General features: G+C 48.7%; 2 protein-coding genes across 5 annotated transcripts; both read left to right on the top strand.

The window, feature by feature from the left end:
* Nucleotides 1-1,103: 1,103 nt before the first annotated feature.
* fosl2 (FOS like 2, AP-1 transcription factor subunit) lies at nucleotides 1,104-12,030 on the top strand. Of its 2 annotated transcripts, XM_023792675.2 has the most exons (5): nucleotides 1,104-1,328; nucleotides 1,758-1,877; nucleotides 6,096-6,350; nucleotides 7,028-7,135; nucleotides 8,273-12,030. In XM_023792675.2, the coding sequence occupies exons 3-5, from the start codon at nucleotides 6,111-6,113 to the stop codon at nucleotides 8,786-8,788; spliced, it is 864 nt and encodes a 287-aa protein (XP_023648443.1). In that variant the 5' UTR covers nucleotides 1,104-1,328; nucleotides 1,758-1,877; nucleotides 6,096-6,110; the 3' UTR covers nucleotides 8,789-12,030. The 2 variants fall into 2 exon arrangements, with proteins under 2 accessions (XP_023648443.1, XP_023648435.1); XM_023792667.2 differs by having other exon boundaries at nucleotides 1,104-1,877.
* A 2,625-nt stretch (nucleotides 12,031-14,655) lies between these two features.
* Nucleotides 14,656-25,501, top strand: mocs1 (molybdenum cofactor synthesis 1). 3 transcript variants are annotated; one of them, XM_023792645.2, is made up of 11 exons: nucleotides 14,656-14,935; nucleotides 16,733-16,856; nucleotides 17,008-17,175; nucleotides 17,727-17,891; nucleotides 19,490-19,551; nucleotides 20,112-20,223; nucleotides 20,426-20,538; nucleotides 20,628-20,738; nucleotides 20,830-20,950; nucleotides 21,849-21,896; nucleotides 22,023-25,501. In XM_023792645.2, the coding sequence occupies exons 1-11, from the start codon at nucleotides 14,774-14,776 to the stop codon at nucleotides 23,126-23,128; spliced, it is 2,292 nt and encodes a 763-aa protein (XP_023648413.1). In that variant the 5' UTR covers nucleotides 14,656-14,773; the 3' UTR covers nucleotides 23,129-25,501. The 3 variants fall into 3 exon arrangements, with proteins under 3 accessions (XP_023648413.1, XP_023648422.1, XP_072555519.1); XM_023792654.2 differs by having other exon boundaries at nucleotides 14,658-14,935; nucleotides 21,849-21,908; nucleotides 22,023-22,161; XM_072699418.1 differs by lacking the exon at nucleotides 14,656-14,935 and adding an exon at nucleotides 15,417-15,536.
* Nucleotides 25,502-25,508: the final 7 nt, after the last annotated feature.

Below are 25,508 nucleotides of genomic sequence, written 5' to 3'. Positions count from 1 at the left end.
AATGTTTTTCCTTGTGGATTTTTCTGCAACTTGAAGACGGAAATTGTGAGCGGCTGTCCACAAAGGAGTTAATCGACATATTTGGTTTTGCCTTTGTTTTTGTTAGTTTTTTGACGTGTTTAGTTGAGTCGTGCGATGACGGGGTCGCGCAGGTAGCACTAGCGCTTATAAGTAACTGCAGACACCGTGGAGCAGCGCGGTGCTCCGGCTCCGATATCGCTGCGCTCGCCGCCGGCCGGGACTGAGGAAGTCAGTCCGGCTGCAGTCAGCCCGGCTGTTGAAATGGTGGAGATTCTTCACTTCTGCAGTTCTTTCCAGATAATCTCCCCGTACTACTGGCGACATCTATCTGTTCCTCCGGCAGTAGATGCGGACAGGAATTAATTTCTAAAGCTCCGGAAAACTTCAAAGAAAATATAATCTCTTCCCTCTCCTCGCTGTAAGATTAGGCTCCACTCGAAATATGACTTCATGCAAATTACGCGTCTAACTAAAAACGTATTAAAACACAAACTCCAAAATGAATAATACAACGAAATGCACCCCCATGTAACTATTATATTTCAAAAATCTCTCTCGTATTATGCACATACAGAGATATTTTGGAGCTGACACAACCGACCGATGGCAATAAACTGTAATGGTATGGAAATACGCGCATATATGTTTTTCCGTTACACTCATTTGGCTACAGCGAGGTTATGAGACCCCTTGTCCTAGTAGTGGAATTATGAGGTGGGGAGGGGCTGAGAAGGGAGGGAATCCCTCCAGTCTTTGACGTCCCCTTACCAAGGAAACCCGCACGCGTTCTGTCTGACGCAACTGCCCATTTTTGGAAAAATGCGTCAATGGACAAGACCAACTAATACAAAGGCTTTATCAAGAGGGGTACTGTATTGTAGTTTAAATGTAATCACACATTTTACGACATTAATGCTTCAAGTACTACATTATACACACGTTATATATGTTTTTTATACAGACAATAATAATAAAATATATTTTCATTAAACACAAATGCAGATTTTATTTGTAAAAAAAATATATAACCCCCCTGTTTCGAAATGACTGTGCTGACGTGACGACGTACAGGGTTTGATAAGCGGAGTTGCTCCAAAGTCGTGCCATTGAAGTGAGTCATACAAGTAAATGGTCGGCAAAATTTTAGAAGAAACAAGGCAGAGCTGTTCCAGAGGGACAGAGGCAAGCTGAATAAAGTGTGTCGCAAAAGTGCGTCTTTAATTCAGAGTAGAGCGTAAGCCGTTGTGAGTCACTCGTATATCGACTGCAGTGCTGTTCAAGGCAAACTCGGGATTTTACTGCGGAAAGTAGGTGACTCGGTGACTTTAGTTTTGATTTTCAAGTTCGCACTAATTACACCACTAAGCGCTTTCAATAACACGAAAATAAGAGACAAGTCCAGACGGATATTCTCGTGTTTTTTTTCCTTGCAGTTTGTTAGCTAAGATTTTTATGGACACACGGAGCAAAGTCTTTAACATTTATTGCGATTCTTTCATTGTTTTTCACAATAGGGTCGTCTTATTTATTTCATTTTGAAGAATCAGGATTTAATATATATTTTTACAATATATATTTTTGACTTTTGAGTTTATTGATTATTGCTCTGAAACGTAAAGGGATTTCCACTGTCAGTTTTCTTTGGAAGGGCTGATCTTTAAGACGAAGAGACTCTTGAGTGCATCGCGGCTCTCATCGTCAACTGAAATCTCCCTTTTTCTTGGATCATGTACCAGGACTACTCCGGGAACTACGACACGTCCTCTCGCGGCAGCAGTGCATCCCCCGCCCAACCAGAGTCCTTTACAAGCGGCAGCAGCACAATCGGCAGTCCGATCTCAACTTCAAATTACCAGGTAGACTGAAGGGTATCTTCGTTGGTCAGAATTACCTGCCTTAGGCTTCTTAGCTCCCCTCCTATACCTGTAAACATGCGCAAGCAAAAAGCGCTGTGACTTTTTGCTTAGTTTTGTGCTGTTTCCCTCTACTCACAGTATACTGTATCTGTATGATTAGTTCAAGCTATCTTTTATGCAAATGCAGTTTCAAAAATTAGTCGTGTCGTAGTTTTGCGGAGCTCGTACTCTGTAAGGCAATTAATAAGTGTACAATTCAATACCGCGAGTCAATAAAATTTGGAAATACGTTCAAACACCTCCAGCAACGTGGTATTTGCCATTTGATTCCTTTGGTTTGTATCTATCATGTATTTTTTTACACGAGGACATTGCTGCAAAACAACCCGCGGACTAAGGGTATATTGAACAGTACAGTGCAGTGCAGTGAAGTCGAAGTTAGGAATTAGAGATTTGGTTTAATGACAATGAAGGATGGAAAAACTAAGACAAATACTATTTCAAAAAGTTCTTCGACGTAAAATGTGGAGAGCCTCGAGTGGTTAATGCTATATTACTGTATATGCACAATAATAAAATGACAATATGCGTAGCCTGCTTGTAGTCGCAACCTGTGCCAGAAGTTTTCCGAGCTGGATCCGCGGGAAGAACGTCTGCCTGCGTTTTACCCCGCAGCACGCAATCTTATTTTATCGATCCCATATGTACGTGAAAGCAACAATTGCGCCCTAAACTGGCATTACTGTGAGGTTTTAAATCTGCATAGATTAAATGTTTTTGCCCGAGAGTCCCGATTGATTGTGTGCGCGTGGAATAACCACGTGCGCGATTTAATTTCTACGAATTATAATCACTGCACCTCTCGCAGTTTAGTGCCCTATATAATAAATAAGGCATCACCACTTTTTTCTTTGCGGACAAGTTTAACTGCATGATACCGCCTTTGTCTTTGGTTTCGGAGGATCTACAGGTACAACATCGTGCGGGTGCTATGACAATACGGTCAGCTCTTCTGTTTTCCCCAGGTTTTAATGTAAAGGTCTGTATTTTCCTTTGAACTTCCCTACGCGATCAAAACCCAAAAAAGACCGCCGGCCAGTCACGTATAGGTTACCCTTAACACTGTTGACAACCACTTTTGTAGTCTGTGGTCAGAGTACTATAAAACCAAAATGCTTCATTATAATAACGTTTTCTGTTCCTGTTTAGTTTGAAACAAAGAATGCCACTAATGGTGTGAAGTTAAACAAAACCTGATTTTTGGGGATTTTCCTTCAACCAAAGAGGGTTGATAAAGCCAAAGTCTATTTCTTGTTTTGCGATCCATGGTGTTGAAGTATAGGACCGAGTCAAAATTTGTTCACAACATAAACTTCTGGTCCCGAAAGTGAGTCGGAGGTCAAAAGAGACCCCTAGTGGTAGAGACGGTGATTACTACCAGCGGCGCCCACCGTCTGCTCTTTGAAGGAGAGGAATCTAGGGATCTTCCACAGGAAAATATCTAGTTACCCGACTTCGTAAGAAAACGAAGCTGGCAGGACTCGTTGGTAATACAGGCGCGCTACCTTTGGCCGTAGAACATACTTTACTACTGGTCAGGGTGCAGCCTATGCCTGAGAGGCGAGCCATCACGCAGACTGCGGTGGGGCCGGGGGGCAGTGATCCAATGGAGCAGCCGAATGTTGAGGGGTCTCGATGGGTTTACTTCTAGGGTACTTTCTTTGAGGAGACAGGTTTGAAAGTGCTTTAAAAGCCATCCCTCAAAAATGTTCTCTTTATACAAAATAAATCACAATTCAAAAACTATCATCATTAAGAAATGAAAACGCGCCACATATGAAATCTGTGGTCATATTTAACCCATAACGACAGTACAGGTCAAGTACCTCAATCACTGGTACCTTAGCAAGAGACATTAGCCGAGAGCCCGTTGGCTCCAGCGCCCCGTCCTTCCTCTGCGTCTGCTTTACTTGACTGCAGACATACCAAACCAGGGGACGCGCTACAAATGAGAGGGCTTCTGTTCGCTGTTATATAATCAGCAGGTTGTTCCTATGGACGTTGGTATTTTAATCTCATCTCGCCTCTGAAATGTGGCCCCCGCGAAACAGAGGAACACTTGCCAAAACAGAAGAATCTGTCTGCCTTGCAAGAAACTGGGAAGAGCTGCCGGCTGAGCTCATGTTCTCAATAAACCAACAATACCCATAACACCCTAATAAGAAAAACTGGACCGGTGACGGGAGAGAACCGCGACGAAAAACGTGACTCAACAGGATGATTACAAACCTCATTTATTCCCGGGGAGAGGGGTAATTCCCTTCTAAATCGCATTCTTTGAAATGATAGGTCATTTGCTTCATGTTCCCTCTACAAGTAGTATGTATATCTGTATCATCTGTAGTTTTAGTTTTGGAAAATCTCTGCCTGCCATTTTACTACTTCACTACTTAAACCCCCCCAAAGGCTTTCTTGTTTATTGCAGGCTGCGAAGCAGACTGTTAAAGATGAAATATATTCCTGTTCAATTCCCAAAAGTTTTGTGGTCTGCCCGATCCAGAAAGCTATTTATTTTTAGCTCCTGCTTGGAAAACAAATACGTAGATACGGACTTGAACGAAATCATTAACACGGCTAAATCAGTGTATTTCATAAAACGTAGTTTTAACTAAGCTGTAAATCCGTGGCAGTCGCTCGAATTATTTCATAACCATTTCAGTTATCGCTTGTTCTTCGTCAGGTGTTTAGGTGGAACATTGTTCTTCAAAGTTTGCATCATGTGTTAGTCATATTTGTATTGGAGGGGAGACCATAGGTTCTGCTGGGAAATCTGGACGCGTTCCCAGTGCGGGGTTAATGGCAGGAAGCGGCGCATAGCGGCCGCTCGGACCCATTCGGCTTTGCCCAGCTCCTTCACCTGTTTTTTTTTTTTTTTGCTTATTCGTGAAATGTCACCATCGTTGTCTCCTTTTCTTCTGAGAACAAACGCCATGTGTCTGGGGCTCGTCACAAAGCGCTGGCGTAACACTGCCTTGCACAACCTCGGCTGTAATTAGAGCCGCGGCAATAACACGGAGAGGAGGGGCGCCTTTGCAACTTCTTGACTAGGGACGGATTTGTATATAAGACAACCCAAAGTCCACGAATGCGGAAAAGACTCGTCTTCCTCATGGTATATAAACAGCCTGTATTTTGTTGTTGTTGTTGTTGTTGTTGTTGTTGTGTAGCGACCCCGCATCTGATCTTTCTTTTCCCATTTCCTGCCTATCGTGCGTATTAATTTGCTTAACATGGATATAATTCAGAGAAAAGGCAGATCTGTTGCCGTCCTCGGAATTTCTGCTCCTCTTGGACGGAGTCCCGCAGTTTGCCGTAAGAGGCGTTACATCCCTCCATTTAGCCTCAGCTCCCGTGTGAATGAGGCGGACCCCGCAGCCTGGAATGTCCTGGCCGAAGACCCTGCATTTCCCCAGCGCCTAAATATATTATCCCCTCCCGCATTACTGGAAGTGATTGTGTACTTACCGATTACACAGTTAAACGTGACTCAGCCCGTGCTTTCCTAACGAATGTATCCTAAAATGGTCTATTTAAAGGCCATAATGTGGAAAAAGCCACAGAATGAGATTAAGCAAAATTAGTGTGACATAGGCTAACCTCGTCCAAATATGGCATATTAAATATGTTATATCTCGCGCTGATAATCACAAGAAAAATAATAATCTTTGACATTCGTGTTAGCCCTCGTTTTTTTTATGCGGAGAAGAGTCTGTGCAGCGGATACCAGACCATAACCACCGCAGGGCAGCCGCTCATATCACCATCGGGTCACCGGGTCCGCATCTGGCCGCCGGCGCTCCGTCTCACGCTCCGCTTTCCCATGAAATCTAAATGTTATTCATATGGTTGTATTAAAGTTTGATTATTTTTTTTTACTATGTGTGCGTGAGAGATCCATATGTATGCCATCAGAAAATAAAGTTTTGCTCAGAGTATGTCTAATCCATGGCATTAACGAATTACATGGCCTTGCGCGCGGACACGCTTCCGCATAGCCCGTTTTCAGGAAGCCGTTTTTCCAAAGATGGAAGCACTAACAACTACTCCTGGGGTGACTCTGTTTTAATCTGTGTCAGCAGGGTCTCATGGCGTCAAATGTAAAACCTGGCCGATGTGAACTAAGCATGCTCCTTTGTCCCCCCCCCCACCACCCCACAGAAGTTCAGGATCGACATGCCAGGCTCCGGCAGTGCCTTCATCCCCACCATCAACGCCATCACCACCAGCCAGGACCTGCAGTGGATGGTCCAGCCCACGGTCATCACCTCCATGTCGAACCCTTACTCTCGCTCGCACCCCTACGGCCTTCCTGTGTCTGGGGGGCCTGGGCTCCTGGGCCACACGGCGCTGCCCCGTCCGGGGGTCATCCGCTCCATCGGGGATGCCCGTGGGCGCCGCAAGCGGGACGAGCAGGTGAGCTGATGGCTCCACTAGGTGGCGCTGCTACCACATTTAGCCACTGCTAAGCAAACCCACTCCGAAGGGAAGCCCAGAACTGGGGCCATGAAGCAGAATTTTTCACATAGCCAGAGAGCTTGTCAGATTTAAGGTAGTCTGGGCTAAATAAAAGTGAATGAAGAAAAAGGCCATTTAAGAAATCTGGCTTCGTGGTACAGGCTCCTGGCAGGGTACAGTCCCCGCCCAACCGGGTTAAAATAGAAACATACATGCCGGTCACTCTAAACAGGGGCCCCCAAAGTTTAGTGCAGCGTCTGGTTCCTAATGACGATGACATCATCACGGCTCCTGCCCCAGTATGGCAGCCATGCTTGCAGGCCGGACGTGATTCGCCTTGCTTGTGCTTGGGCGGCTGCCCCTTCTGAACTGGGCTGTGTGGCGTCGGCTGTGTGTTTCCGAGCGACTGCCAGTGTGTAGACGCCACGGCCAGATTTAGACGTTGAGTATGCGCTTGATTTACGGGCTGCCGTGCAGCAGCCCATCGAAACACCAGCCGGCCTCCTCACTCATGCTAGCCACCATCCGATGCGCTCGCTGGAGGTCATGCAGATGGATGATGTGCATTTTTGTGACTGTGTACGTGTGTGTAGGGGGGACTGTGCCATTTACCGTGCCCCCCTCCCTGCCTTCAGCTCACCCCAGAAGAGGAGGAGAAGCGGAGAGTGAGACGAGAGAGGAACAAGCTGGCTGCCGCCAAGTGCCGCAACCGTCGGAGGGAGCTCACTGAGATGCTGCAGGGGGTAAGTCTCCCACACAGCGCCCCCTGCTGGCACGGCCCTCACGTGACACCTGGAGCTGGTGGTCCTGCTGCGGCATTTGGGTTAAAAACACAGCCTTTGTTTCCAAGGTGCCACGGGACGGTATTTCCTGGGGAGGGGCTGTGAAATGCGGCCCCCACCGCCCCAGACATGTTTTAATTGGACCACAAAGTCGATTAAGATAGGAAGTTTTTTATATGGGTCCAACTTAACCCCAAGAGTGTGTGTGCAAGAAGGGGAAAAACATTCCGTCCTCAGAGCTGCACTGTGCCCAGACAGGGAGGGTGGGGCGAATTTGGAGGGGGAGTTTCGTTTAGTCCCTACCGTCCCCCCCCCCCCCCCCCCAGGAAAGCAGACAGCTAGTCTTGAATTAAACTAATTAGTTCTTTTACTATAAGAATCAGTCTGTCAGTCAGACCTGTGGAAGGAATTCGATGTCAGGTTTTGTGGTGGCAAGCAGGTGACATTATGTGAGTGGAAAGCGCAGTGCACCTGCGCACACGCCCCAAGCCTCTGCCCACACATGCCAGTAACCCCACTGCGGAGGAACGCGTCCCAGCCCAGCCCAGAGACACAGCCTCTTCCTTTTGTCTTTCGGGGTGGATTTTTTTGCCCTCTTTCACCGCATTTCTCCTTCCTCGTTCCTGCGCGCTCATGTCACTGGGCCGAGCCCTCTGTCTCCCTGCATTAATGTTCCTGACCCGTTATGGGTCATTTGCCTTTCTTTTCTTTAAGGGGGGGGGGGGGGTCACAACTAGGTCACACCTTTGATTTTGCGGCACAGAGGCATCCCTTATTGCACAGCCGCTTTTCCCCATGCGGTTAGACACGCTGAAACTCAGTCGAGGAGTAAATCAAGAGCGAAATCTGATTTGCCTCGTGAACCTGTAGCTTTCAGCTGTCACAAAACCCAAAAGTACTTCTGCGGTGAAGTGAAGGTGGTTAGCAAGTACAATATGTTCGACTTTTTTTCCTTTTCTTTTCTTTTTTTATTAAAAAAGCATGCTGCGCCACCATGTGGTAATTTTAGGTAGTGCAGCCAAAATAGTTAAACGGTATTACCTCAACCACAGAGCCCTTTAAAACCACTGCACATGTTTCATTCTTGTCCATGTCCAGGAGACGGAGAAGCTGGAGGAGGAGAAGGCTGGCCTGCAGAAGGAGATTGAGACCTTGCAGAAGGAGAAGGACAAGCTGGAGTTCATGCTGGTAGCCCACAACCCGGTGTGCAAGCTGCCGCCTGAAGAGAGGCACCAGCCCTGCTCCACCATGTCCCCGAACCTGCGCGGCTCCCGCAACCCGCTACACCTCCTCAACCCCGTGGTGGTGAAGCAGGAGCCCATGGAAGATCATGAGGACAAGCCCCAGCGGTCTGTTATCAAGCCTATCTGCCTGGGGGGGGGCATCGGCATCTACTGCCCTGAGGGGGACAGCCTGAACACCCCCGTGGTGGCCGCCTCCACGCCCGCCGCCACACCCAGCACGGCCAACCTCATCTTCACCTACCCCAATATGCTGGAGTCCGAGAGCCCCTCGCCGTCCTCTGAGTCCTGCTCCAAGGCCCACCGCCGCAGCAGCAGCAGCGGGGACCAGTCGTCAGACTCCCTCAACTCCCCTACCCTGCTGGCCCTCTGAGCGGCGTCGCCAGCCTGCAGGGCGGCGACACAGAGCTGGAAGGAGAGATCGGGACTGGACAGACAATGACTTCTAGTGATGGGTGGTTGTCCAAGGCACATGCCCGCCGTCTACCGCGACCCACAGAACCCCTCAAGGGCTAAGGCGTTCTCCAGAACTTTGGGGTGACCTCTGTGTGCATCCACATCATAGTCTCGCTTCACCCCAATTCCCATGTGGGGTCTGCCTCAATCCTCCCCCCCACCCCCCCGCAGATGTACCGTGTACTTATTTTCGACCCGTTACTTGTGTAACGTGAATCAAAGGAGGTGCAGAGGAGGAAAACCAAAGGCATTCGCAGGAAGAAGGTGAATCCCGACTGGTGCACCCCCTCCTCCCATGCATACCATCCCTGGATTTTTTGGCAGTTGGTGTGTTTTCCAGTCAGGATGTGAAGGCCACAGATCTACTTCCTTGGGGTCCAGACTGACCCAGGCGACGCACTACGACAGCGAAAGCTTGCAGACCTCGACCCCCTGGACGTTGGCTGTCATCATCGTGGTCCTGATGAATCCTTCGTTGTATTTATAATGGGAGTCAGTTGTTTTTGTGTTTTGCTGTTTTTTTTTTCTCTCTCTTGTTCTTCTTGACTCTGGTCTTGCTTGTTCGAGATAAGCCATAGGTTCACTGGCTGAGCCTGCGTTTCGTCACATGGTAAAGGAGCACAGCCACCGGATTGGTGCAGAGCGACGGTGGACAAACCCGCACGCCCGCCTCGCCCCATCGGCGCCAGCTCATCCGTGCTACTTAAATTATCGTCAGGGATTTTTTCCTTAAGTGGAAACTGTTTTTATTAAGCCCCCCCACCCTTATGGTGGCAAGACGACACATTAACAAAGTCCTTTCGAATGGAGAGGTTGGGGAAGGTGGACAATGATGGCAAAACTGCGGTCGGTGAGGAATTATGGGCAGAACTTTGGCTTGAATCTAAGCCCTGTGCGTGCCTGCTGTCGGTTCCACAGCGTCTCAGTCTGGTAGAGACCTGTTGTACTATGTTCCTAACAAACCGCTCTCTTCAGAACAGTGTTTCCTCTAGTCTGTTAAACTTTTTAAGGTGGTGGGGGTGGGCAGGGTGTTTTGGATAAGAAAACGATGATGTAATTTTTATGTCTGCCGTAAGATGTATGTTGTTAAAATATGGTCCCCTGGTGGTGATTTGTCTGCCAGGAAAAATTGTCATGTGCACTTTTTATTTTTATTTCAATTTTTTTTTTTTTTTGGCATTTTTTTAAAAGGTTGGTTTGGGGATAAAATATGTGACTCCTACTGCAGCTGGACTGAGAGGAAATAAGTAAAATAACCTAAGCAACAGGTTAGGTGGCTAAACCCAGGTTCTGAAGAGATGCACTAGTGAGCGCTAGGTGGCTAATCCCAGTCCCTGAGGAGGGGTACCCCTAAGCGCTAGGTGGCTAATCCCAGTCCCTGAGGAGGGGTACCCCTAAGCGCTAGGTGGCTAACCCTGGGTCCTGAGGAGGGGTGCCCCTAAGCGCTAGGTGGCTAACCCTGGGTCCTGAGGAGGGGTGCCCCTAAGCGCTAGGTGGCTAACCCTGGGTCCTGAGGAGTAGTGCCCCTAAGCGCTAGGTGGCTAATCCCTCAGTGCACTAGAAATCTCTAGCACTAGAAGAGGTACCTCTGAGGACTGGGTATTCAATCCTGGGCTCTGAGGAGATACACTTGTGATCTCAATGTGTTTGTGTTCTAATATGTACTATAGAATCTTGGTTTGTGGTTTTAAGGCTTTGAAGTGGGTGATTGGGTGTTTTATTTTTTGTTATTTTCCATCTGGATGGGAGTTAAGATGTCTTTGGGGCAGGGGGGTGGGGGGGGGGGGGGTGGCGAAATGAACACCAAGCACTGGAAAAGGATTCAACTGCAATATTCAGAGAAATGATTTACTTAAAACATTCCTTGCAACAGAAGATGGACTGAACTCTGTGTGGAAACTGAAGGGAAGGTGAGACGCTTGCTGCTGTTGACTTGTGAAGGATTATTTGTCGGTTTGGGGGAATTCTGACCCCAGGGACTGTTGCAGCAAGAGCCTGAATACGGTGACGGATAGCTTATATTTCTGAGGAATATACACGTCCCCCCCTCCCCCAGCACAGACGAGAGTTGCAATCAAAAAAAACCAAAAACGTCATCGGAGGGAAGGAGGCGTGTAGATCCTTTTTTTTTCTTTAATTCTGCAGAAACACGTAGGTAAGCCATCTGCGATTCTCAATCCATGTCTGCGGTTTGACTTTGGTTTCCTCTTTTCCCAAATGCTTTATCTATTTAAAAACACAAAACCAACAAAAATAGCAATATCTATGGCAGTGTTTGTTCATTTAGTAATTTAAATCAATAAACTAAGTTTTTTTTTTTTTTTTTAAAACCTTTTGGTGTTTTGGATAACTGTACCTTGCTTGTGTTGTGGTAACGTGATGGAGTGTCGGTGAACATTGCGGCCTTTCTGCAGTGTCAGTGGACTCTTCCTCTTTGTGAATGCACTGTGTCCACTCCCAAAAGCGTCCCCTCCATACCATCTCAATAATCTCTTTTGTACTCACGGCAAGGCACCTTCCAGGTCTAATGTTCCTATTGTCCCCAGCAGAGGGAGCTATATTTTGTTTCGTCTTATAAATTGCGATACACTGATATGACGCTTTAAAATAAAAATAATATTTTTATCATGTATCTGAAATTCAGCTCTGATTAATTTCTGGTATTTTCCCTCGTTTCCTATATCTCGTGAATAGATTGTATGTGTCTCCTCGATTTCCAAAGGTTACCTGCAAAGCGCTAGGTGGAGTAATTGCGTGATAACGAAAGGAGGTGCCACCCCATCAGCACTCCATTCGTCCTTTCATTCTTGGCTGTAGTCTTTCCAGACTGTTCCGTTAGTCGCAATCAGAATCCAGACCTGCCCTGAATCTGGCTCCATCTGCCTCTTCCCATTCCCTCCCCCATCTGCACACAGAAAGGCCCCGAGCTGGGGCCCCGTACATCCAGCGCCCCCTTCACATCTGGAAGCCCCCTGACACTGCAGGGTCATACCATCGGGTACAACTTTTCTCTGACTTTCCAAGTTGTCGTGTGTTGCTGATATTGTTTGACCCATTGAATTGTTCCCCTTCAAAAATGTTCCGTACTTCTGTAAATGCCATTTTTGTCTGTTATAAAAGAACTTAATTTTGCTTTTTTAAATAAATGATCAAAAACAAGATCACGTATGTCATGTTTTTATGGGGTCTGAGGTTGAGGTAAAAGACAAACTAAAAAATAAATAAAACAATATGTTCATAGTTCCATTCGGTTAAACATGTTGGTTGACCAGAAAAATTTAAATGCGTAGCTAACATGAATGCCTCAGTTGAATTTTCACGAGCCACCAGCAGATAGCAGCAGTGATTTAGTTTGACAGGGCGTACAGGTCTTGACTATCTTCGACGCAACCTTTTCCAAATTCTCGCCAATAATCTGCGTTTTCACTCGACCTCGTTAATTTCGGACTTTAGTAGATGAGTCTGTTAAACTGAACAGCTTATTAAAGTCACAAATTAAGATACATAAAAAAACTTCGCGTAAATACGACCGACGCAGATCTATTCGTGGCATAATGCTGCCCTCTATCGGTCTCATTAATTGAAATTGTTAAGGCGCCGGAAGAAATACTATATTTGACCTCGTTGCTTTGCCGCAACTCTAAAGCATGGTCATGAAAACCAAAAATCACGAGGTAGGGAAAACCCTGGACATCATGCTAATCTGTCCCATGCAAGCTTCACACACACAACCAGTACTTGGATTTCAAACCCACACCCTTAATGGTGCAAGGCCAAGGGGGCAAACACTGTTCCAAAATTACCTTCTTAAATGTGATATTGAGATATTGAAATGACCTCAATTCTCCTATCAAGGAACTACACTTTCCATGTTAGTTTCATTTGCAGCTGTGTGATTGGTCAGGGGATAGGGTGTTGTCTTTGCACTAAAAAACCAAAAGGGCTAAAGTCTAAAGTGCAGACATGCCTGGGAGTAGTGCCTGTAGTCTGTCATTGGCCAGCTCCACCTGCCAATCAGCACAGATTATCCAACTACTGACAGTTAGCCTGTGTGAAATCAGTTGGCCTCATGCACATTTACTGGCATGGTGCCTCTGGTGACTTGCAGGGTGTGATGTTACAGGCAGTGTTTACAGCAGATAGTCGGCTTTGTACGACTGGTTGACATTAGATAGAACACACAAAAATCACAAGGGTGGAGGTGTATGGGACCGGATCATAAGCTGGTTATGTTACTGACGAGAAGCTGCAGTGTTCACACTTGATTGCTGACTTTTTAAGGAGAATACCTTGAATTATTTTTTACTTTAATCATCTTCATTGTTTGGTATTAATTAGTTAATAGTGGTACATTGTAATTGGTCACACCTGGCCAGTTAATCACCTGCTTTACTGTGGGGATAATGATGTTGGTCATCTTGCTGGTTAAACACGGGCATAAATGCCTTAAAAAGGCTGACTGGAGGTAGGATGGGGTTTTGGAGTGGGTAATCACGTTAGGGTTCTGCGAGAGATGTGCAGTTGTGGTCCCCTGGTTCAATCTGACTTGAACTGCACAGCTGTAAAGCAGAATGAGTTTGTGGATGGGATGTCGGGTTTGATTCTCTGTGCAGGATTGTTTGCCTCGGAAAACTATGAGATGCTGCGTTTTTTGGTAACTAGAACCTTCACTGAACCTGGAGAGGAACCTTCATCTGAAATGAAAGGCAGACCGCCCCCCCTGGCTGTCTCCGCTGGGTGTGTAAACCCAATGTGTCCCACTTTGTGTATGTAGCCAAACTGGGGACTGTTTCAAACTGGGTGCAGATGTCAGTCTGCCACCCTACACAGGCCAGTGTGGGGAACCAACTCACTGATGGACTTCGCCTTTGCCCTTGACCACAGTGTACACCTTGCTTTTACAAGCAAGCCCACGCTTTCTGTGTCAGTAATGTTAGTGTGCCCCTAGAGGTTTTGGTTCCTTTCCTGTTATCTGTCTCTTTCATTTCTTTTGTCTTGTTATTCTGCGTAAATGATGTACAGTAGGAAGGCCTTGCAACACACCCATGTAAAGCACTTTTGGGTGACTTGTGAAAGGTGCTATATAAAATATATCGAAATGAATTTTACGGCAGTACAATGATTGCTGAAGAGGGCTAGGTTCGCCAGTAAGCAGTGACCTCATTATGGTAACAATCGCGTTATATCCCACCCGGCTCCGAGCGATAGCACTATTGATAAACGCCATCTACATCATTGTTGACTCGTGTGTTCTGTGGCACCAATGATCTGTTATATCTGATAAGGTGAGTCGGAGGCAATGGATAGATAAAAATGATCTGCAACAAGTATAAACAGAACACCCACGTCTTACGGTAAGGCTGGATTTCGATCCCAAGGCCAGATCAAAAAGCATAGCTGTCATTAAAAGTTACAACCGTTTTCTGTCTCGTTATTCACAGTGTACAGGCTTCTCCGGAGTTAATCCAAACTGGCAGGAATTATTTTTAGCACTAAGTGGCTCGCGTGTAAAACGGAGAGCAGGGGCATGCACCGAAATGAGCAGAACGTGTTTCTAACTTTGTAGAGCTCCGACGTTTTGTTGTTTTTTTCTTCCCCAAAAATACATCATGGGTTGAACATGTATCATGAACGCTGTCATCCCGCAACTCAAAACCTTAGCGCTGATTGCAACGTCGACCTCTGAGTGGGGGTTTTAAACACGGAGGAACCACATTACCCAGATGCCACTAGATTATTGGCCCCACGCAATTGGCAGACACGCACGTCACCTAGCTCCAAACAGGCTCTCCGATTGGCCGGCGTGGTTCTAACTTCTTAGGCGCAGACACCAAGTCCAAAGTCACTTTATTTTTTTACGTGTCCGGCGAGTCTGCGGGTTGGTCGAGGTGCTTTGGACGGCATGGTTTCGTACGGCGTGTGGTGCCACCGGATGCTTTTGGGCGGTCGCGCCGAGGCCGGGGCCCTTTCGGCGGGGCTGTTGCGGCGGCGACGGTACTCGAGCGCTACCCCGCCAGCCCCGGAGCCGAGCGCGGCCGCAGCATCCGTAGCTGCCCCCGATCAGGTAAACGCAGGTGCCTCTCGCTAACTCACCGCACAAAACGACCGTAAGTCGCCGTGCGTACTTTAGGCATGGTCCCCTCCCTTTGCCTGAACTCCGGTTAAAGTGGTATATTGCACCACGCGCTTCAGTTAACCAGTAAATAAGACATGGACTTTTAAAGTGTGTCGTAATTACAAAGCAGGTTTTAACCAGTAGTCATATTCTGCCGAAATATGCATAATGCATGTCATACAGCGATGCGCTAAAACACTCATGTTCCGAATCGGCGCGTTTGCACGGCCGTCCCGGGACTTCGAGCTCCCACCTGCACGTTAAGCGGGGTATGTGTGTATACTGGCACGCCTGGTGCACGTCTGATCGGGCGCAAAACTTAAGTAGTGGTATTAAACAGGCTTAAAGAGTAATCTCTGTCTCATGGGAGTGATACGTGATTCGGTTTAGGTGTTTCACTGCGTGTTAAACAGGGGTAAACCCTCTCGGTGTCACCTAATGCGTAATTTGCAGGTCTACGTATTAAAAATAGCTGTGATACAGTGTACCTTCAGGCACAATGACCTGTTTTATTTTTCCTGGACTTCAGCATTTGGGCCCTGCTTATGAGGTGAATTTCTGTTAATCTTCCGGAGCTGTGAGTGTCAGGCTCTGGGCCCTGATTTATTGAGATTTATGGAGACTGCCTTTAAGGGTAAATGAATCATAGGGGATCAGCTCACTAGTAGGCAGAAACTTTGCTTCCTGACTCCTGATCTCCTTGTGTCTTATGCTGACTCAGTCATTCCTAAATGGGCTGATCATTTGGAAGTGACAGAATGCAGGATCAGGGCTCTTAATGTACGTTAAATTATTGTTTTAGGTATATGATGTAGTTGATCGGTTATTGGAGTAGGAGTGTGTGACAGAGAGACAGAGTGCAATGCATATTCTGTTAACCAGCTTGTAAGCTACAATCTTCTGAGTTTGTATTATAAATATCTCTCTAGGTATTAATTTTTTGAAATATGGGGGGTGGGGTGTCCATTGTAACATTGAGTGAGACCCTAGAAATAAGAAACCTGTGTCTGTCTGTCTGCCTGTCTCTGAGTATATCTCTGTGTCTGTCTGTCTCTGAGTATATCAAAGTGTCTGTCTCTGAGTATATCTCTGTGTCTGTGTCTCTCTGGGTATATCTCTGTGCCTGTGTCTCTCTGGGTATATCTCTGTGCCTGTGTCTCTCTGGGTATATCTCTGTGCCTGTGTCTCTCTGGGTATATCTCTGTGCCTGGGTCTCTATGGGTATATCTCTGTGCCTGGGTCTCTCTGGGTATGTCTCTGTGCCTGGGTCTCTCTGAGTATATCTCTGTGCTTCTGTTTCTCTGAGTATATCTCTGTGCCTGTGTCTCTCTGGGTATATCTCTGTGCCTGTGTCTCTCTGGGTATATCCCTGTGCCTGTGTCTCTCTGGGTATATCTCTGTGCCTGTGTCTCTCTGGGTATATCTCTGTGCCTGGGTCTCTCTGGGTATATCTCTGTGCCTGGGTCTCTCTGGGTATATCTCTGTGCCTGGGACTCTCTGGGTATATCTCTGTGCCTGGGACTCTCTGGGTATATCTCTGTGCCTGGGACTCTCTGGGTATATCTCTGTGCCTGGGTCTCTCTGGGTATATCTCTGTGCCTGGGTCTCTCTGGGTATATCTCTGTGCCTGGGACTCTCTGGGTATATCTCTGTGCCTGGGACTCTCTGGGTATATCTCTGTGCCTGGGTCTCCCTGTCGGTCTGTGAGAGAGAGTGAGAGAAACACCCCCTCTGTTGTGCCTGCAGACTCCGCCCCCCCGCCGGATGCTGCCTGCGGAGACTCTGCCCTTCTCCTCCTTCCTGACGGATGGTTTCGGTCGCAGACACAGCTACCTGCGCATCTCGCTGACGGAGAGGTGTAACCTGAGGTGTAAGTCTGTCAGCCGACTTCCATTGGTTTTTACAGAAAAGTTATTTGGAAAAATATCAGCAATAAATAATTGAACTGGAGCATGAAAGTATGCAAGTGACATTAAAGTGGGTGATGGGCTCTAATCCTGCGGGGGGGCGCTCTCCTGCAGGTCAGTACTGCATGCCTGAGGAGGGGGTGACGTTAACTCCCCGGGCCCAGCTGCTAACCACACAGGAGGTGCTCAAGCTGGCCCGCCTCTTTGTCTATGAGGGGGTGGAGAAGATCCGGCTGACGGGGGGGGAGCCCCTCATCCGGCCTGATATCCTGGACGTCATTGGTGAGCTTTCGGGGGTCCTGCTTTGGTCTCGCTGTTATTCCCCATTTATTTCCACTTCCAAAGTCGCCGCACCCTGGTGTATCCGGGGCTCCTGTACTCGTCAGCGCTGCTCTGTTCTTTGCCTTGCCCTTCCTCTCCTCTTTCTCTGTCCTCTCTCATGCTCTCCATCCCCCCCTTATCTCATCCTTAAGCCTGAGCAGAGCTTCTGCACCCCCCCCAGATCAATAATGGCCCTTATCTTCTAATTCCCATAGATTTTTGGGCTGTGATTTTGCATTTGGATGGGACTCCTATGTTTCAAGGTGCACGCCCGCGTTTTGGGAGCCTAGTCAGGATCACGGTTCCTGGATTCTCCGATCCTGTCCCGGAAGGGGATCTGGATGTTTTTTTACCTTCTGACAGTCGTGCCCTGGGGTGTTGCTCTTGCAGCATGGATGCGTACGACTTCAGCTGAACCCTGGGGGGGCTTTCTGGCATCTTTGAGTTTGCTGGTGCTTTTCTCAGTCTGACATTTGAAAGCTCCTTCCTCACCCTCCTCCGTCTGCGTTCAGCTGAGCTCCGGAAGCTGGAGGGTCTGAAGAGCATCGGTGTCACGACCAACGGCCTGAACCTGGCGAAGCTGCTGCCGGGCTTGAAGCAGGTGGGCCTGGATCTGCTCAACGTCAGCCTGGACTCGCTGGTGCCGGCCAAGTTTGAGTTCATCGTGAGACGTAAAGGTGATTTCTGCACTAGGGGGCGCTGTTCTGGGTCTCAAGGGGATGTTTCACAGCGTTCTTCAGAGGATGTGTGGTTCAGCCGGCCAGGGTGCTGTACCTGTGATGAGAAGGTCGCTGGTTCAAATCCCATGGTCAGCAGAGTGATTTCACCGTTAGGCTCTAAAGCAGGGGTCTCCAAATCCGGTCCTGGAGAGCTACCATCCAGTAGGTTTTCTGTCCCACTTGGCTTCTGATGAGCCACACCTGCTCCTGGTATTTACCTGAGAACAGGTGTGGCTCATCAGAAGCCAGGTATGATAGAAAACCAGCTGGATGGTAGCTCTCCAGGACCGGAGTTGGAGACCCCTGCTCTAAAGCGAGGCCCTTAACCCCAGTTGCTCCAGGGACTGTGAGACCCTGCTTTCTGAAAAACAATATTGTTTGTCGCTTTGGACAAAAGCTTCCACTAAATAAGTGTTAAATGAATTTGCCATTATTTATTCCTTGCTATCAGAGTTTTCACATATTAGTAAGTCTTATTTTAAGCACCATCTGTAGCTGGTGAAATGCTGGCATGGTATTCAGGAATATGACAGCAGTGCACAGGGCTAATGCCCCACGGAGTCACAGCGCCTCCGGCTGCGGTGCCAAGAAGTGCAGTTTGAGGCCGGCTTCCTGTCTGGTTTATTTTTATCTAAACAGCTCCGCCGTTCAGTTTGAAAGGACACTTGCAATTGACTGCTTTTCTGGAACGTTCTTCATGAAACCAATAACTGAGTGAGCTGGGATTATCTCTCTGAAGGTCCCTGCAGAGCATGGCTGTGATGAACACCTGTCCCGACGATGCCTGCTTAGCCCGCTAAGAGATTGTGGGCAACTGAGCTTAATCTCGGCCTTGAATTTCAAACCGTCCATCTCGGTAGTCGTCTGCGGGATTTCTGCTCGAAAACCGCTCTCACATCAGGGTGCCGGAACCTCATTCTTCTGGAATTTGGACGGCTCGGTCGCATGGTTCCGGTTAGGACCGCGCGGCTTCCTGTGGCTTCCGATTGCTCTTGTGTTCGTGGCCGTGTGGATTCCGATAATTACATAGTCATCGTTATTTGAGGAAAACCCTTTTGCTTGTAAGGGGACGGTGGCCTTGTTCCCTGGTTTGGAGGAAGGCATCGGTGCTTGAAAGCTCCCCGGAGGAGGGACTGGTTCCTCTGCTCACCAAGTCGTCTGCTATGACAGCTCAGGTGTTCTGCCATAAAAGTGGCAATCCGGCCACACGCTGAAAACCATGTAGCTGTGCTCTGACTTCAAAAGAGCCATTCAGTGTGAAGAGAACGTCCAGACCAGGACGTCAGGTGCTGTGGTGGGCAGCATGATTGGTGCGAACGTCCCTCCGCAGCCTTTGGCTCGGAAATGCGTGACCCTGGCAGCTCAGACAAGGTTAATCAAGCTCCCCTCGCCTTTTCCGAAATAGGCCGCCAATCTGGCAAGAGACGCGGAGTTGGAGTCGAGGTGGGAAGCTGTGAGCCGCTGATAGGAGCCCGCAGAGAATCTCCGTGGGCTGCAAAATGAGCTGGTTTGACCAGATTCGAGCTGACAGCTTAATTTCTGTCCCAATGCCGCAGGATTCCACAAGGTGAAGGAAGGCATCAACAAGGCCATTGAGATGGGATACAGCCCCCTCAAGGTGAGTCGCGCAAGACGAGCAAAGCAGCTTTGGCGTCTTAGTGTATTGGGACATGTTTTGATTGGATCTAAGCCTAAAATTTAGATACTACAGAATCAGATGGGATTAAAATATCTATGTTCAGTGGCTTTATCTTACTTGGGAATTCAGAAAGGTGACTCTGAAGAAGACGTTAATACTTTGATGGCACGGAGAATACCTCCTCTTGGATAGTGACAGATAGGGCACCGTGGCACAGATGGCTGCCACCACGTGTGCCGTGGATGCTGGGATATCTGATGCTCGGCTTCAACCTGCATGGTGACGACAGCGGAGACGGAGCGTCACGGGCTCAGTTAGGGAGGCGTGAAATGTCCAGTGGCATATTTCCGGAAAAAACTTGAGCTACTCCAGCTGTGCAAATGGATAGTGTGTCAGCTTGCTATGGCTGACCGCAAAGTACACAAAATAGTGATGCATTTTTAGTGACTTTTTTTGGGAATATGCTCTAAATACGACGCCTGTGATGTTCTTAGCCTAGAGGAATGCCGTGTCTGTGCACTCCACACTGCCCTCTGCAGGTGAACTGCGTGGTGATCCGAGGTCTCAATGAAGACGAACTGGTGGACTTTGTGGCCTGGACTGAAAAGAATCCCCTGGAAGTTCGCTTCATCGAGTACATGCCCTTTGACGGTGAGTCATGGTTCATGGTTGGTCCATCGTCTGGTTCAAGACTCAAGGCTCCAGTGTCTCACTATCCTAGTGTCTGGTTCCCCAAGACTCTCTAAATGAAATGTCTTTCATGTAAAAATTTCTCCACTCCACAATCATTCTTTTTGACACATGGTCAGTTTTGGGATTCGAATGTATTTCTCCGTGTTGGTTTCACCCGCAGGCAACAAGTGGAACTTCAAGAAGATGGTGAGCTGTCAGGAGATGCTGGATGGGATCCGGCAGAAGTGGCCTGACCTGGAACCGCTGCCTGGAGGACAGGCGGACACGGCCAAGGTCAGCTCCCGTCTGCTAGCTCACCACGGAGATCCTGTGGAACGTGTGAAAGGTGACCCTCCAGACTGATCCTCTCTCCTGTGTCACAGATCTTCAGGGTTCCTGGTTTCCAGGGCCGGGTGGGCTTCATCACCTCCATGTCCGACCACTTCTGCGGCTCCTGCAACCGGCTGCGGCTCACGGCGGACGGTAACCTCAAGGTGGGCCCCCGACGCGTGGCTGACCAGTGGCCTGCCAGTGCCGTCTGTGCCAACGTGTGGGATTATTCACTGAATTCTGCCGTGTGCTCAGGTGTGCCTCTTCGGAAATGCGGAGGTATCCCTCAGGGACTCTCTGCGGTCAGGAGCTACTGATCAGGAGCTGCTGGAGATCATCGGAGCTGCTGTGGGCAGGAAGAAGAAGCATCACGCAGGTGCGGGTGCGGCGGGGAGGTCTGGGGAGCTGGAATGGGGCGGGCTCCGCCCTGCCAGCCAGGAATGCAGACCGCTGGGAATCCGGTTTCGACTGGCTTGGGTAACACTCTCTTAAGGTGTGGCATTTTCTCTTATACGAGAGCTAATGGAAGAGGACAGATTACCCTGAAGGATGTCGCTGGCCTTCCGAGGATGCCTTGATGTATGCATGAGGGCAAATTGGGACACATACCAGGGGTGGGGAACAGATAACGGGGACAGCACATGATGAATGATTTCTGGGGCATGGCAGCCAAATCCCAATTAGAAAGCTTTCTGCAGAGGTGAGTCATGTTAGGTTAGCACCGTGTGTTTGGTCCAGCAAAGTGCAGGATAATTTAATATGTCAAGGGGAACCGCCTTTTATATTTTTGGTATTTTTTATTCTTATCTGTCTGTGTGTATTTTTTTTTTCTTTGTATTGCTAATTTCCTTTCCAGCAAAGTCGCGGAAGCAGGTAGAAAAGCATCTCGCTACACAGAAGTACAGTGTATGTTTGTGCATGCGGTACACGGGCCGTGAAACTTGGGAATCGGCCCTGAGGGTGTGGACCGGGCAGAGTGCGTCAGCCTCGACGTCTGCCAGCTGCAGCTCGGTGACAGGGACAGACATGGGGGGGGGGGCTTAACACCACAAAGGACGGCCGGGAAAATGACCACGGGCCTGAATCTGTATGTCTGTGACCCAGTCTCACCAAGAACTACGTGGTTCTGAAGGCGAAGGGGCGAGCCTCATGTTCCTGATGTTGTTATATTTGTAGGTCTTTGGTGTTCTAATCCACTCCCTGTCCATATTAGTCTTCTAGAACTCTCCACTGATGTGTCTGGTCTTGTACTGTCTCTGTGTTGTGTTCCGCAGGAATGTTCAGCATCTCCCAGATGAAGAACCGGCCCATGGTCCTGATTGGTGGGTGATGCAGTACGTACTCTGCTTACCCAGCATGCAGTTGGATGTGCCTTTCGGTCACTCAGTAGAGTGACTCAGCAGGGTTCCTTAAAATGTCTCAATCCAAACCTGCTCCTTTTGCCTCAGGTACTGCTTCATCAAGGCCTCCTTCCTCCTCACCCCCCATCCCCTTTCTGCAGTTTCTGAACCCGCTCCTTCATCCCCTAAATGCAGTATCCCCCAAGCCAACTCTCTCCCTGCGACTGTACCACTCCCTCTGTGGGGGTCACACTGGCAGCAAAAACACATGGTGCCTTCTTAATAGCACAGCCTCTGGTGACCCGGGTTCCATCATAGATGGGGGCAGCCCTCGGTGGAACCGCGGGTCATCACAGCCCTGGATCACTCGGACGTTTAAGGGAGTGACCCTCCCTGCATTAACCTCCCGCAGAGGATTGTGGGATTGTGACAGTTTGACAGCCGGTTTACAGGCATCGAGAGCCAAACTCGAAGCGCTCGCTGAACAGAACCCAGCAAGGGTCTGGTGGCATGGCAGCGTCCTGGGGGCAGCTCGCTTTCCACTGGGCACTCCCTTCATCAACCGCCAGCTGGGTAAAGCCAAAGACGGACCCCCACTAGAAAGCACTCCGAGTGGCAGGCATGGGCACGCCCCCAGCAACCCCGCCGAGACCGACACCCTGTCAACACCACCAGCCAGTCAGCTGACGCACATCGACGCCCAGGGCCGGGCCCGTATGGTGGATGTGGGTGCAAAGCCCGTCACCCACAGGACGGCGGCTGCTGGGGCTGTGGTACACCTGACGCCCAAGGCCTTCAGCCTGGTGAAGGAGAACCGGCTGGCAAAGGGCGACGCCCTGGCTGTGGCACAAGTCGCCGGCATAATGGCCGCCAAGCAGACCAGCACCCTCATCCCGCTCTGCCACCCGCTGCCGCTGGACCAGGTCAACGTCACCATGGAGCTGGTGGAATCGGAATGCACGGCTGTCGTGACGGCGACCTGCCAGACCACCGGCCGCACCGGGGTAGAGATGGAGGCCCTGACGGCCGCCTCGGTCGCAGCCCTGGCGCTCTACGACATGTGCAAGGCAGTTAGCCATGACATCACCATCACGGACATCAAACTGTTGAGTAAGACGGGGGGCCAGAGAGGCGACTACCAGCACAAATGCCTGGGCAGGACAAGCCCCACCCACAACCCCAAAGCAGCAGCACTGGACACGGATGACAAATGAATTAATGATTTAGTGGGATGTTTATTGCAGTCGTCTAATAATTGCAACTCTCCCAAACTGCATCCGAGTGAAGAGGATTCTGGGAAATTGTTTCTGTGTCTGGGCTGAAACACAATAGGTCAGGCCACCTGGTATTGCTCTCCCTCGGCCCTCCAATCGTAGGCTAGTTGTCCCAGCGTGTCACTGTATAAAGCCAGACCTTGTCGTCCACCCTGCACTGAAGATCCTCTTAAGATTAAGTGCTACAGTAGGACCGGTCCACGCCTTCAAGAATGGACAGCTGTTGGCTCAGTACACATGCGACCATTTACAGGGCGATTTGTAAGCCTGACCCCTGGTGTCTCCGCACTGCTGCCCCTGTGGTTAAGTAGAGGTACTGCAGCTTATCTGAAGAATGAGTTTCATGTTGCTGCTAGCTGAAGACGCAGCAGGGAATTCAGGGCTGTCTCTGCCGAAGGCTGACCAATAGGAATGAGGAAGATGAACCACGCACAAATATGTTTCTCTAAGCAATATCTTTTTCTAACAAACACTGTGCTCGTACTATTTTGGGTTTGGATGCTGTCTGTTGGTCGTGCCATAGCAGATCATTTTGGTAAATCTTGGCTGCTTAAGCCTCTCGGAACAAACCTGATTGCAGGAGCATGAAGGTGACATTACTGAAAAAGAACAGAGAGAGACTGAAAAGACCCCCCTACCACCCAAATAACATAAGTAGCTTTTCTATACTGAAGCCACGTGATGAATGATTTGCAAATTCCCTTTGGTTCAAATAATGGGCTCTAGCATTTTGTATCTTTAAGTTCTAAGGTTGTTCTACTATTTCCAGAATTGAACCCAGGGGAAGTGACCAAGGGGCAATGCTGACTGCCGCTGCCTGCCGCACTATGTGGCCAACGGGACACTTTCCCTGGGTTCAATCTTAAGGTGCCCTTAAAACAGTGGGATTAAGTGATGATGCAGTGCTTTAATACCCCTCTGGGGCTTTGTCACGCCAAAGCGGGTTTGTGAAATGTGACAATCTATTTTTAATGTTTGTGAGTCAAATTTATGGTTGCATACAAATAATGTAGTCAAATCTTGTGATTTCTTTTTGTGTGTGGTGTGATATGCCTTTTTTGGAAGATAATCCAGGAATGTCTAGTTAAGAGTGTATCTTAAATCTAGATAAAATGTATTGCCCAAGTTCTAATATGTATACTAAGTCTTAAAATGTATGTTTGATAATTCAAAAGCTTCGTTTTTGTACGTGACATGGACATCAACATTTTTAATGCCATGAAATCCAGTGCATCCCAGCTGTTTCTGACTCTGCATTATTCTGCTGTGGTTATTAATTTTGTACTTTTACGTTTGAATATTTTCCTTAGCCTATCTCTACATGGAATGTTAAATCATGGTTCTGGTATTGATTATTTGTTCCTGCTTTTTGTGGCCCAGTGGCTAGTGAGGTGGCCTCACATCTCAAATTCCACCCCCCGCCCTGTGTGCGTGAGGCCGGCTTGTCATCCCGGGGTTGCGCGGGTCCCCTTGCCCTGTGGTGCTGAGACATGCAGTTTGATGCCCATAGCGTGTGTTTGTGTGAGTAGAGATGGAGTGTCCTCACCCCAATGTGTGCCCATTTTGCCTGGAATACTCGGTCCCCTGGCGCCCTCTACTGGGTAAGTAAGGGGAATGGGAGGCAATTAACCTTGGCAGGCATTTTTGTTAGCTAAAGTTCTTAAATTTGAATGGAGGTTCAGCTGGAGTTTTGGCTTTGGGATTCGACCCCCATAGCACCTGTGCATGGCCAGCTGGAGTTTTGGCTTTGGGATTCGACCCCCATAGCACCTGTGCATGGCCAGCTGGAGTTTTGGCTTTGGGATTCGACGCCCATAGCACCTGTGCATGGTCAGCTGGAGTTTTGGCTCTGGGATTCGACCCCCATAGCACCTGTGCATGGCCAGCTGGAGTTTCGGCTCTGGGATTCGACCCCCATAGCACCTGTGCATGGCCAGCTGGAGTTTTGGCTTTGGGATTCGACCCCCATAGCACCTGTGCATGGCCAGCTGGAGTTTTGGCTTTGGGATTCGACGCCCATAGCACCTGTGCATGGCCAGCTGGAGTTTTGGCTTTGGGATTCGACACCCATAGCACCTGTGCATGGCCAGCTGGGGTTTCGGCTCTGGGATTCGACCCCAATTACACCTGTGCATGCCCATCTCTCTGCCCATTACCCTCGAGCTCGAAGGCTCGGTTGCCTCATGGCTGTCTGGTGGCACCAGGTCTGGAGTTTTGTCACAGATGGCAGTTTTATCTACCTCTGTGTTTTAAGGTATCTTGCATATTAACACAAGAATGCATTTCCTTTCACTAATAAAAGCACTAACTTGACATGATG

Source organism: Paramormyrops kingsleyae, chromosome 14, assembly GCF_048594095.1.
Source record: "Paramormyrops kingsleyae isolate MSU_618 chromosome 14, PKINGS_0.4, whole genome shotgun sequence".
NCBI classification, from domain to species: domain Eukaryota; kingdom Metazoa; phylum Chordata; class Actinopteri; order Osteoglossiformes; family Mormyridae; genus Paramormyrops; species Paramormyrops kingsleyae.
Note: the sequence above shows the minus strand (reverse complement) of the source record. Positions and strands in the feature narration are given on the sequence as shown.